The sequence below is a fragment of the Canis lupus genome, chromosome 2, assembly GCF_048164855.1.
Source record: "Canis lupus baileyi chromosome 2, mCanLup2.hap1, whole genome shotgun sequence".
In the NCBI taxonomy this organism is placed as follows: Eukaryota; Metazoa; Chordata; class Mammalia; order Carnivora; family Canidae; genus Canis; species Canis lupus.
This window is the reverse complement of record NC_132839.1, coordinates 43534892-43547810: the sequence shown is the minus strand read 5'-3', so window position 1 is coordinate 43547810 and position 12919 is coordinate 43534892. Positions and strand designations below refer to the sequence as shown.

The following is a 12919-nucleotide window of genomic DNA, read 5'->3' as shown; positions in this document are numbered from 1 at the left end:
ATGATGGCACCAGGGCTGCCAACCTCTGAGAAGCCCTCAGAGTCAAGTGGACCACCACCAAGTCCTGGCAGTGGGACGGAGCTCCCCACTGGAGAGCTGGAGGCCTCAGGCCCTGAGCCAGGGGTGGCCAGGGGAGGAAGGGGTGCTTCTTACTGAACCACAGGACAGAGAGACCCAGCTTAGGAGACCTGGGGAGCAAAAAGGAGGGTGATGGCACAAACATCCAGGCTGGCCACAGAGCTGGACGAGGCCATGGTTCTGAGGAGGAACTGGCCAGTGGCTCTTCTCCTGTGATCTTCAAACAAAAGAACCTGCCCTTCTACTGCCGTTCTCGCCCGAAAATTCTATTCTCCATTTTGTTTGAGAGATTCTAGCTAGAGAGATGTTTTTTAATAAAAATGGCTAAATGGAACTCCCCATTTTTAAGAAGCACAGAACACCCCAAATTGGCTTCTCGCTTCCTGTTAGACTGACCGCTAGCTTATGTCTGGCCCAGGGGAGAAGCCCTGTGGGACACAGAAACCAGCCTGCAGGGAAAGCTTCTAAGCTAACTAACTACCTTGAAAGACCTGGGGGGAAGGGGTCAGGTGGTGGAGGGCAGAGTAGGTGACCTTGAAGGAGGGTGGGAACAGGAGCAAGGCTTTCTGCTTGTGCTGCTGCCTGTTCCTATAAATCACGTTTTATTGGGACAGCCATGCCCACTTGTTTACATATGTCCAGGCTGCTTTCAAGAGACAAGTTCTAGTTGAGTGGTTGGAACACAGACCGTTTGGCCTACAAGCCCAAAGTATTCGCTGCATGGCCCTTTACCAAAAACATTGGCCACTGTGCTCTAGCAGAAAAAGATCTGGACAAAATATGAAGGCTGACTAGACTTTCCCCCTTCCAACAAAACCACCTGCACCTTGGCCATGCCACCAGTCCCAGGGCAGGGCTATGCTTCGGTCGGTGCATCCACTGGGTGCATCCATGGGCTGGCAGGCAGGGTTTACGCCGTGAACTACTTTTAATCTTCACAAGTTGAGAAGTAGGCACCTTATAATATATCCCCACTTCGTAGATGAAGCAGTGGAAGCACCAAAACATTAAAAAAGTTGTCCGAGGTCCCCAAAACAGTGAGGGCGGAGTGGGATGGAGTTCTCAGGGAAAGAGTAGGGTTGTGCTTTAAACACCACCTGCCTCAGGAAAAGAGGCATTTTCTCCACCTCAACAAAGGCAAAGGCAGTCCTCCTAGGAAAAGGGTTCCTCTCCTTCTGTCACAAGTGCTGTAGGGGATTTGCACTGATAAGCAGGCAGCTCCTGCCTGGGGGCAGATGGCCAACAAGCCTTCCCTGACCCCCCATCACTGCCTAGGACCCCTGCCCACCCCCCCACCAAAAAATAAATCGGGCCATAAATACAGGAAACTCCTCTCCATGGCTCAGCTGTGATTTCCTCTCCCGCTGACTGACTCATCCCTGAGTAGCAGCGCAGCCAGGGCCAAGAACATGTGAGGTGCCCTGGCTCAGGGTGGCTGTGGTAAGGGGTGGGGTGGGGGGAGGGGGTGCTAGAGGTGCCACCAGCCAGGGAGCGACTGGCGTGACATCAACACATGGGCCATGTGATGCCTTTCTCAAACCACTCGAGTCACAGCCCTTCCAGGGCTGCCCATAAAAGGAAGCCTTTTTTACTCTGTAGGATTTGAGAACCTTGTTTACACTATCTCCACAAGAAAACTTTCCAGTAGACTCTAGAAGGATTTATGGGCTGATTAAACTCCCCTTTAAAAAAAAAAGCACGTTTTACAACTAGGTCGCTCTGTTGAGGCAGTGCAGCTCTTTCCCGGATGCCCCCTTGTGGGGGCGGAGGGGGGGTGCGCAGGCCCCTCACTTGGAGCTACTTGCTGCCCTGCCCTGTGGGGAAGCTGGTAAAGCCAATTCACGGAGATGGGGGGGTGGGGGGGGAAGAATCCCAGGGGCAGTGTGAGGCCCACCCCCTCCCAACCTGCACACAGAGGGGCCTCTGGATTGCCACCCTACTCGGCCCTATTGTCATGCGCACAGGCTGGGAGCAGAAGCCAAGGTGTGAGAGGCGGCCCAACCTTGGTCCATGTGGCCACTGTCCCAACAAAGACCAGATTCCAGAAAGCCCCCAAGGGGCTTGGTGTGCCCCTACTCTGCCTGACTGTCTCATGAGCCACTTCTCTGCTGAGGTTGGCAGTGCGACAGCAGGCCTGCCTGACCCCTCACCCCAGGCCACTCTGCCTTTGGACCCATATCAAATGCAGGGCCCAGGTACCACGGGACAGCCCATGGTCGCAAGGTTAGCCAGGCAGGAACGGCCATTCCTGACTGGATTCTATTCAAGTACCCGATTCCCACAAAACCAGCACAGGATTACTAGGGATGAGGGATGAGGGAGCTTTAGTCAGCAACAGGAAAAAGCATGTTTGAAAACCACAAAGCAGGGGTGCCTGGGTGACTCAGCCTTCGGCTCAGGTCATGATCTCTGGGTCATGGGATGCTCAGTAGGGAGTCTGCTTCTCCCTCTCTCTCTGCCCCTCTCCCCTGCTGTACTCTCTCTCCCTCAAATAAAATCTTAAAAAGGGAAAAAAAAAAAAAAAAAAGAAAACTGCAACCCCCCCCAACCCCCACCCCCACCCCCCCAGAGACTACTGAATCTGTTTCAGACTCATCTATGGGTGACTCTCAAGGCAAGAAGTTCAAATTCCTTCCTGAGCACCGGATACTGAGGCCCACCCTGGCCAGGGTCTGGACATGTGACATTGCAAAATGATCTGGCCTCTTGGCTTATGAACCCATACAGGTCTTTGCTCTAGCTTTATCCTGAAGCATTAGAATCCAGTCCTTCTGCCGCCGGACTTGTGACAGCTGGGGCTGTGCCTTATAGTCCCGTTTCTGGGATGTCCACAGTCAGCACGTAGCCACAGGGACTCAAGGGCATTCATGGTCTAAGTACAGAGTCATAAGATGGGCTCTGTTGTCAATTTGAAATGTGGAACCACCAGCGAACCACAAGCCAAATCTGATCTCATGCCACTTGTTAAATTAATTCAGATTGAGTTTGGTGTTTAGACTCGCAAGCCTGGATTCTCTGTGGCTCTGGACCATGGAGCCTTTCCTCTAAAGCCTAAGTGCACTGTGCTGTTGAAGGCATGGGGATTACTGGGCACTCCCGGGTGCCCACTTCCCCTGCTTGTGGGCATCGCCAAGATAAGGATGCTGAGCTGAGGACCTTCAGCGGCCACTGCACGCCGCGCCCCCACATTACCCTCCCGGTGCGGTGGTGCTCGTTCAGACCCCTGGAGCCACACCACCCAAGTGGTTTCTCTCCCACCTGGAGGCCCAGCAGGGCTTTTGGGCAACTCCCAAGAGCTCGGTGACTCTCTTCTCCTCTGGGAGAAACAGGAATCCATTCTTTCATCACCTATAACAAAAGAACTCCTCTCCCAGAGCACTTCTTCTTTACCTAAACTCATCAATAAACTCAGGACACAACAGACACTCCCTATACAATCAACTAAGTTCCTTTCATTTTGTTATTTTCTCAGAAGGGAGAACAATTTGCCACAGGGGTTCTGGATGACAAAGCAGAAATGCCTTGTGAATTAAACATTTAATATCTGACGGTAACCTCTCCGTGTGAATTTCCTTGTCACTCAATGCTGGGAACAGGAAGTATACTGCCTTTCCCATGGCAGGGGGGCTGCTTCCCAGGCATATTAAATTAATATCAAAACTCCAGGCACCAGAAGGTAGATCAACTTTAGGAGTCCTGCAAGTTTTTCAGAGGCCAACATTTTTCTAAGTCAAAGATAAAGCTCAAAAACAATACTTCTCCTCTCATCACCCCCAAGCCACATGAATGAAACACACACCGGCTTTCTCAGACTATTTCTAAGCTACTACAACACCACGGATTCCAGCTACAACCTCTATTCTGGCACTCCAGACACTTGGATGCAAATTCAATGGGCATCACTCCTCATGCTCCATTAGTTAGATTTTTGCTCAGAAGGAAGATTTTTCTTATGATGGGCTGACAAGAATACATACTGTTCAGAGAGAACAGTCACCTGTGAGGGAATCTGGGAGTCAGTGGGGTATGGTAACCAGCCCCCACAGTGATCCCCACCTCCTGGTAGGCTCCCTGCAATCTCCTCTCACATCAGGAGGGCTGCTTCTGATCAGGCCATAAAGGACATTGGGGCTTCTGCTCTGCTCTGCTCTGGAATCATTTACTCTTGGGCAGGGTAGGCAAGCTACAGGCCCATGGCCCAAATCTAGCCTATCGTCTGATTTTGTAAAGCCTACGACCTAAGAATGGTTTTTACATTTATAAATGGTTGAAAAAAAATAAAAATAACAGTAATATTTTGTGACATGAAAATTATGGGAAATTCCAATTTCCGGATCCCCAAATCAAGTCTTATTGGGCCATAGCCATGCTCATTCAAGTGGTAACTGTGATTGCTTTTGCACTAGAACAGGGGTGAGTAGCTGTCACTGTGACTGTATAGGCCCCTGGAGCTGAAAATATTTCCTCCCTGCCCTTCTAGAGGAAAAGTTTGCTGAGCCCTGCTCTAGAAGTCAGTTGCATGGCACTTGGCCACATGAGTGGGCCACCTTGAAAGGGGGTCTCAGCCCCAGTCAAGCCTTCTGCTGACTGTAGCCCTGGCTGAGAGACTGAGCCGGAGCCATCCAGCAAGCTGTTCTTGGGTTCCCAGTCTTCAGAAACTTTGTGGGATGGTAAATGCTTCTTGTTGTTTTTAACTATTAGGTTTGGGATAATGTTGAACTGCAGTAAAAAACTGGTACAGGCCAGGAGAGGGAGCGTTTCCATGCTAGGCAAGAAAATGCACTGCCTTTTTGTTTGTTTGTTTTACTAAATGACCTTTTGAGGCTCTTCCATCTTTGGGTCCTGAAGTCTAAAGAAGCTAACTGGGTCTCTTCCATTTCTGGGTCCTGAAGTCTAAAGAAGCTAATTGGGAAGGTTCTGGAGGGATCTGGGAAAACTCACTGTCTCCCCACCTGTCTCAGCTACCCCCCCGCATCCCATGTGCACTGCCCTGCCCGCCCCCCCCGGAAAAGTGGAGCTTCCTGTCACTCATGGGCCTACTCTATGCCCCATGTCTAGGACCATGCAAATTTCCTACTCTAGGCCCTACTCAGATGACCAATGGATTCCCCTGCCCCCAAAATGGACGCAGAGGTGAAGGGATGCTGCCTTCCCTACAGTGATCTTGGGTCTTCTTAACTCCATGCAAGCTGTCCAGGGGACAGAACAGGTTTCAGCTGAGCAAACATTCAGAAGCAGCAGTTACAGAGTACAGGGCTCAGCTAATGCACTCCAGAAGTGCGGGGTGCTGTACCAAGTCTCCTCCAGCCTGCGGGCCCCACAGCTGCACAGTCAGAGCCATGGGAACAAAGCCTCCCATATCTACATGGAGCTTGGGAATTCAGCTTCGGGTCATGACAGGGTGTTTTGGGAAAAACACACAACCTTGGTTTGTTGACGGACATTGGTTTCTGCTTCCCAAGCTGTGGTCGTCAGACCCTAAGATGCTCCCCAAGATCCTTGCTTCTGAGGTAAATGCCCTGTGCAGCCCCTCAACCAGATGTGGGTTGGACTAAGGAAGATGATGGGATTTCATTCTGTTAGTTTTCTCATCAGTTGCCTCTGAGTTACCCAAAAGGGAGATCATCTTGGGTAGATATGGCTTAGTCAGCAAAAACTAATGGTAAATACCCCAAAGAGACAGGTTCTTTTGCTGGCTCTGAAGAAGTAAGCTGCTCCAGGGAGAGAAGACCCATTCTTTGGGAGGACCCCCATCCTGCAGCCACGGGGCTGAATCCTGCTGACCACCTGGAGGGCAGGTAAGAGGGAGGCCCAGAGCCTCAGATGAGGGAGGCCCCAGCCTACGTCAGATGTCAATCTGATGAGACTGAACAAGGGGGCCAGCATACCTGTGTCTGGATTCCTGACCTGAGGAAACTGCTGAGAGATTCTGACAAGAAAAGCTTTCATGAGGGTTGAGGCCTCAGTTTCCCTGCTAGCCACCTGACATGCATCTGACTCATTTGCAAACCAGCCCAACACCCTGAGGCCTAGCCTGAGGCAGTGCGCACTGGAGGCCTGGGGCATACAGGTAGGTAGCAGATCCAGGGCTCCTCCACACAGACACAGACATAGACACAGCTTGACAACTCCTCGGGGATCTTCCTCACGTGAAGCCAAAGACATCCTGAGAAGCACTTGTGGAAAATCCCTGAATTGGTCCTGAGGTACTACTAGTGGTAGCCTCCCTTCCACCCTCTGGGACCCAGTGGCCCAACCACAGAAAGAACACCTTCACACCCTCCTCTGACAGACAGTGAGGCCCTCTGACCTCTGCTGACAGGGGGCGGGGGGCATCGGGAACGCTCTGCCAGGATTGGACAAATCTCAGGAACAAGAAGCTTGTTTTTGTTAAGAAGTGGAGTGAAGTGATGGATCTGCCAGTGCCCCACGCTGTGCGTGCCCCACGCTGTGTCTGCAGGGAGGTGAGCTGAACTGAGGGCCAAGTAGCCCAGAGTGCATGTGGCTCCCATGCTTTATGACTCTTGCAAACACTCAACAAAGAAGAGACCTGAGAGGACCATGGTGGCAGTAGTGGCAGTGGCGTGGGGTAAGAGGTCTGAGGTGTGCCCTACATGGCGTGCCAGGAGTGCCGCCATCACACTGTGTACACAGACTGGAGCATTCTCTCAGGCCTGTGGTGGTGGCAACAGGCTCTGGAATTTGGGCTTCAGAGCACTCAGTCCTACTGTTGCCACCTCCCCCCACCTTTTAAAACTTTTCATGGACAAGATGCGTAAGGATTGCTTTGGTTAAATACCTCACAGAGATGTGTGGCCTGAGAAACCGCAGTGCTGACTATTAAACTAAAAGGGAAGTGAGGGGAAACTGAGGTAGCTCCCCAAAGGCACAGGTTTCTTCCATCAGGATGACCCTCTTCTAAACGGCCCACCAACGGCACCTGCCGGGCCAGAGACACAGGCTCTCAGGACCACTGACCCCCTGGGTCACTGATGAGGGAACTCAGAGGGTGAGCCCGGGTGGAGGGGGCCCAGGAAATACGTACAGCATGTCGGGGCAGTTGTCCGGCTTGTCCAGAAGGCCGCCCTCCATAACGAAGCGAAGGACTTGCTCGTTGGACAAGCCCTGGTATGGCTGCTCAGCCAGCGTGGCGATCTCCCAGAGAACGACCCCAAAGGACCTATGGTAAGAGAGGAATGTGAGGGCTCAGGAAGGGAAGGGCAGACCACACGGCCCTCTCCTTCCCAGCGTCCCCCTGCCCGGGTGCTGAGCAACTGCCTTCTGTGTGTGAGCCCGGCCCCGGCTACACATGGACCTCCATCTTCATCTGTTGCTGCTCATGTTTCCTGCAGGGGAGAAGCAGCCCTGGGGCACAGTGGAGGAAGCTGAAATGGAGGGAGTTTGCAGGGTCCCCTCAATGACAAGGAAGCACCTAATTTCTCTCCTGGGAAGCCCAGGCAAGCTGAGTTCAGGGCCTCACCAAAGCCACAGGCCCAGCAGGACTGTCTCCCAAATGTGCTTCATTCTCTAATCAAGGGCAGGTTCCTGCTGGGACAGTGGGGCAGTGGCCTCAAATCCATCCTGGGACAATCAAATACCCAAGGAGCTCTCGATGCTGGCTGCAGAGGAGAGTTTTTAAAACACACTGATGACTGACCACAGTTCTGATGTCATTGGTCTGGGGTACTGGGAAGTTCCACGGGGATCTCCCAGGTCCAGTGGGGCTGGTGGGAAGAGAAGGCCACGGGGGCTAGGAGCTGCTGGCCTGTGGAGGGCTTAGCCTCACAGCATGGAGAGTGAGGGGGGCAGCGCCAGCTGGTGACAGGGCTCCTGAACAGCCAGGTGTCCTCAAGCAGGGTTGAGCTGTGGGGCAAAGTTCTGAGGAGTACATTCAGGAAGGGGAGCTGTGAGCGACTGTGCCATGCATGCACTCCTGCCTGCTGGTTTACAAGATCCAACTACTGGAAAACAAATTAAAACACACAGGCACGCACACAGAAATTTTAGGCAGATACTGTTTAGAAAGGCAATGTTGTAATCTGCCAACTAAAGGTGCCTTCCCAACGCACACTGCCACCTTGTACAAATTTTCCTCGGTCTATTTGCCTTTATGTTCGGTTCATTTCAGCAGAATAAAGCAGGCTCGGCAGCAGCAAACGGCCTGCGGGGCTTCTGACAGGACTGTGGAAAGCCATGGGTGCTGGCAGAGCCGCACCGAAAATTCTGGGGCCGGCACTTCCCACTGAGAGCTCTCGGATCCTGGCTGGGAGCCTGCAGCAGGAGGGCCTCGGACTCTGTACCATAACGTTTTATTCACAGCTTCAGCTAGAGCTACTTGGCCATGAACAGAAGGTTTCTGTGCAAATGGGTACCAAGAGTAGATGTTAGACACAAATAGGATCTTAGCTGAGGATGGACCCACCCAAAGTCCTTTTAAATTTCTGGTGACCAAGAAATAGCCTTTATGTTGTACAAGAGACCTAGAAAAGCCAAAGAGCCGGAGGCCTAGCATGGCCTTCAGAGGCCTGGGCTTGGGGCTGCCGGCTCCTCCATCGGCTATGGTGGTGGGCCTCCTGCAGAAGCAGTCCTGGTCAGGTAAGCAGCTCGCCCCGGAGGCTACTGCTCCTTGCATCCATAAGGCGGTATAGCTCTAGACATGACAAGCCTGCTGTTCTTACTGACTGCAGGCCTGGCCTGAGGGATCATCTGAGAACACAGTTTCCTCCCAGACCCACTTGCACCCCATGGGCTCTCCTAGGGGTGCTCCTTGCATCCATAAGGCGGTATAGCTCTCCTAGGGGTGCTCCTTGCATCCATAAGGCGGTATAGCTCTAGACATGACAAGCCTGCTGTTCTTACTGACTGCAGGCCTGGCCTGAGGGATCATCTGAGAACACAGTTTCCTCCCAGACCCACTTGCACCCCATGGGCTCTCCTAGGGGTGCCAGCTGCTCTCCAGAAGTCCGTTCTCACTCTGGCTCCCACATGGACTCCTTCAGCCCCAACTACTCTGGCTCAAGCTCCCGGGTACTTGGCTATCCATACACTTCACAAGTCTCAACCTGACATCTGCCTCACACAGTCCCGCTCTTCTGGCCTAACATGAGCAGTCAACCCAAGGCCATCCATGCCTCCGCCTCCTCAGAGTCCACCACAGTGCCCATGGTCTTCGTTGGGCCCAGAGCACTCCTCTGCTTTGGCCAACACTCTACTCCATACAGCATTACACTCTAGTGAACATGATCTTTGTAAATGACAGCACTAGGTCACATTCCTGTGTCACTCTTTCTTCAAAAGCTTTACATGTCTTTGTAGAACCTCCAGGATCAGGCCCAAGTACCTCACACAACATTGGAGGCCTTACTTGGTCTCTCTCTACCCTAGCCTCCTCTCTCAAGGAGATCCCACCATCTTCCACAAGCACCAAGTGCGTCCTGCCACTCGCTTCCCCAGCATTCCTACTGCCAGGAACCCATATCCTTATTGCTCCATAGGTGACAATTTGTACTTTAGGGTGTCCCACAACCCCATCTCTTCTGGCCAGCCTTCCATGACTCTAACCTGTCAGGATCCCTGCCTCTTCTCCATAAGACTTTATCCCTCAAGGACAGGGAGTGTGTCTCTGATCACCCTGTTCTTGTACACACCGACCATTTTCTGGGCCTCACCAGGTACTCGTGATCACACCTGTGAAACAACATAGCAGGTAACAGGCCAAGCTCTCCATAAATGCTTTCCCTGGGGTGACTCTTGTGTGATGTCAATGTCACTTGTCAGTGAGGGCCACTTAATGCTGGAGTCTGATCATTCCTCATGGGATGTGATCAGCTGTATGAAGTCCAATGTATAGAGACTGAACCATGTCTACCCAACACCAAGAGGCCACGCCTTGTGGCACCACTAGTTGTCACAGGAGCCATTTAAACATTTATCAAGCCACTGCAGATCTCATAGGGAGTGTAGACATTCCTAAATAGACTTCACCTCACAGATGGAGCACCAAAGCCCAGAGCTGTCCCATGGTTTGACCAAGGCCACAGAGCCAGTCAGGGATGCTAAGAAATATGCAAAACCCACATGTTTTTCAAAGTAGGAAATTTGCAATGAGGCACTGGTACAAATACCTTCACAGAAAACCAAGGCATGAATTTTGTAGATACATTCCATCTTTAAACACTGGACAAATGCCTTTGTGTGACATCTATTCTGATTACAAGCATGGATTTCCCCAGAAATGGTACAACTTGTTGTGAGTCTCCCATGTCAATACAAGTGCTGCCTGGGGTCCACATTCAGTAACTATGCCTCTGTGCACCAATACAGGATCACGTCAGTGTCCTACCCAGCAGCAAATCAAGAACTACAGAGATATCTGTGTTCCCTGCTAACATTAATTAGCTACTAAAGAAGCAAATGATTTTGATTTTAAGTGGGGTGCAATCAGTTCTGGATATTTGTGGCAGTTTGGAAACCTTAGTGAGTCAAGAAATAAAGACTGTTGTAGAATGACTCAGATGCAAAAGAAGGGAACACACTATGGGTTCCATCTCCCTACTTCTGTGCTTGGGTTCCTCCAGGCCTGGAGGGCACGCTAGTGTCTTCTAACCCAAAGGAACCACTGACAGGGACACAGTGCCAGGGGAGCTGTAGGGGGAGCAAACATGGTGCCCAAGGGCCTGGGAATAGAATCTCAAAGGACAGCAGAAAAAGTGGAAATGTCCAAACTAGAGAACAGATACCATTTCCTTGTGACTCCAAGGTGTCTTGTCAAAACAGAGCAGGGTATACAAATGTGTCACAGAGAAGGCCCAACGGATGTCACCAGGAGGGCAACATAAGCACAGCATGAGCAAGATTCACAAAGAACAAAGATATCTTCAGAAGTAGGGTGGTCTGTTTTCATGAGGGAGGGAGTAAGCAGTCCCTGGAAATGTGAGTGAAAGCTCAACAACCAGCTGCCAAAGATGCTGTGGATGGGAGTTGGGGGCTGGATGTGACCATAGAGATACCTCCCAAACCTAAGATTCTGGGGTCTGTTTTACAAAGTCAAATAAAACTCTTTGCAACTTTTTCTAGATTTTCAACTGTTTAGGAATGACCATGCCATTGAATATAATCTAAAATAATTTCTGTTCCTTTGACAGGGAAAGCTTTAGATCCTAGGCAGCTGAGAGACCTCTATTCGCCAGTGTCCTGGCTGGCCTATCCTACATTAACCTCAAAGGCTGTGTTAAAAAAAAATCTAAAGCACCCTTAATGCCTGAATATTGACTGGAATGAATACCAAATACCCACTCTTATTTATATACACATATTATTGATTGATAATGTCTATGCTGTCATGTGGGAGAAAACTGGCATGGAATACCCTAAATGTCCCTTTGTTGCTGCTTGTTGCAGTCGTTGCTAACTACACTTTGGGGAAAAATTAGATATTAATAACTCCAGTTTTATCTTCCCATTCTGCCCCTCATTTTCTCTGGCTCTCACAGTTCTTTCTACGTTATCATACTGTAAGCTGACCTCAGAGTTTTTGGAGGCATGGCGGCTAGAATAATCAGACACATGAACAGACCCAGGCCTGTCGTCTCCCCATCATCTCTACAACAAAAATGATGGTGAGCACTTTGATTTGACAGCAAAGAGGTAACTATGTTGGACAGGCTGATTGCAAAACAAATCTCATACGTGAACTCGAGAAGTCACTGCACTCTGCTGGGTCATATTCAAATGCTATTTCCAATTTGCACCTGTCTTCAAAGTAAGATCCAAGGCCCTTGAACCGTGAAAGGTTCACGAGGTTAAAAAAAAATGATGTCGGTCACTATTTAAATACCTCCTCTATGTGGTCATCCAGACAGTAGGAGTAAACAACTACCATTTCTGTAACACACCAGCAGTGGGATCTCCTGAGAGGACAGCCAAGAAACTGGATGACGTGCCAGAAGGTAGAAAACTGTGAGAGTCAGAGGGTAGATGTGCCAGGGTTTGAGCCTGCCAAGGACCTCGGTTGTATTTGAGAACCTGACCTCCTCTCTGCAATGTTGGTGATGAATCACAATAAATGGCACTACTCAGAGTCCTCTGCATTCCTCAGCTGGTAAGCTTTCTACCCCAAGGTACATTTATTAAGGGAGATATTCTGCTTTCTATACCATCCCTGTGTCAACACAGGTCAATGATGGTGCCCATTGAAAAAGGACAGACAGCAGATAGGTCCAACAAGAAAATACATCCAGACTTAAAATCTTTCAGTCTAAATAGAGTAATGTCTGCAATCTCAAGTTTTAATTAGATGAGGCACACACACACACACACACACACACACACAAACACACATCTGTTGGGAAAGATAAAATGAGAGCAGGCAGGCAGGGGAGAGGTGAAGTTCTCTGCCATGTCCTGGCTCCTGGTATCCTGGCCACTTAGTGAACAGCTAAGGACTGAAAGAGATGTTGGTCCTATAAATTCTTTAGATCCAACAAATGCCCATGGTCCTTAGCTGGCCCACCCACAACAGGAACCCTTAGAAATGCAGGAGTGTGACCCACATAACACTTAGCCAAAGCTGGAAATAGGCTAATGGTGAACAGAAAACATGAGAAAAATAAAGCCCTCGGGACTGAGCCAATGGGATCTGTGGAGGCTGGAGTGCTCCACGCTTGTGTTATAGGAAAAGTCTCTCATACCAGACGTCAGAGTGAGTGGTGAAGACTCCATCCTTGAGAGACTCAGGTGACATCCAGCGCACAGGCAGCAGCCCCTTGCCTCCTTTCCGGTAATAGTCTGTCTCATAGATGTCTCTTGTCATACCGAAATCTGTAAGGTAGAGAGAAGGCAC

At 50.5% G+C, this 12919-nt stretch overlaps 1 protein-coding gene across 5 annotated transcripts in view; it reads right to left on the bottom strand.

Annotated features, from left to right (window-relative positions):
- Positions 1–12919, bottom strand: part of IGF1R (insulin like growth factor 1 receptor) — a 302878-nt gene that overhangs the window by 8327 nt on the left and 281632 nt on the right. For all 5 annotated transcript variants that reach the window (XM_072797447.1, XM_072797464.1, XM_072797485.1 and 2 more), the window contains exons 19-20: positions 12768–12897; positions 7124–7258 (exon numbers count right to left, since the gene is read on the bottom strand). In XM_072797447.1, the coding sequence (XP_072653548.1) occupies positions 7124–7258; positions 12768–12897 (265 nt within the window). The remainder of the gene's footprint in view (positions 1–7123; positions 7259–12767; positions 12898–12919) is intronic.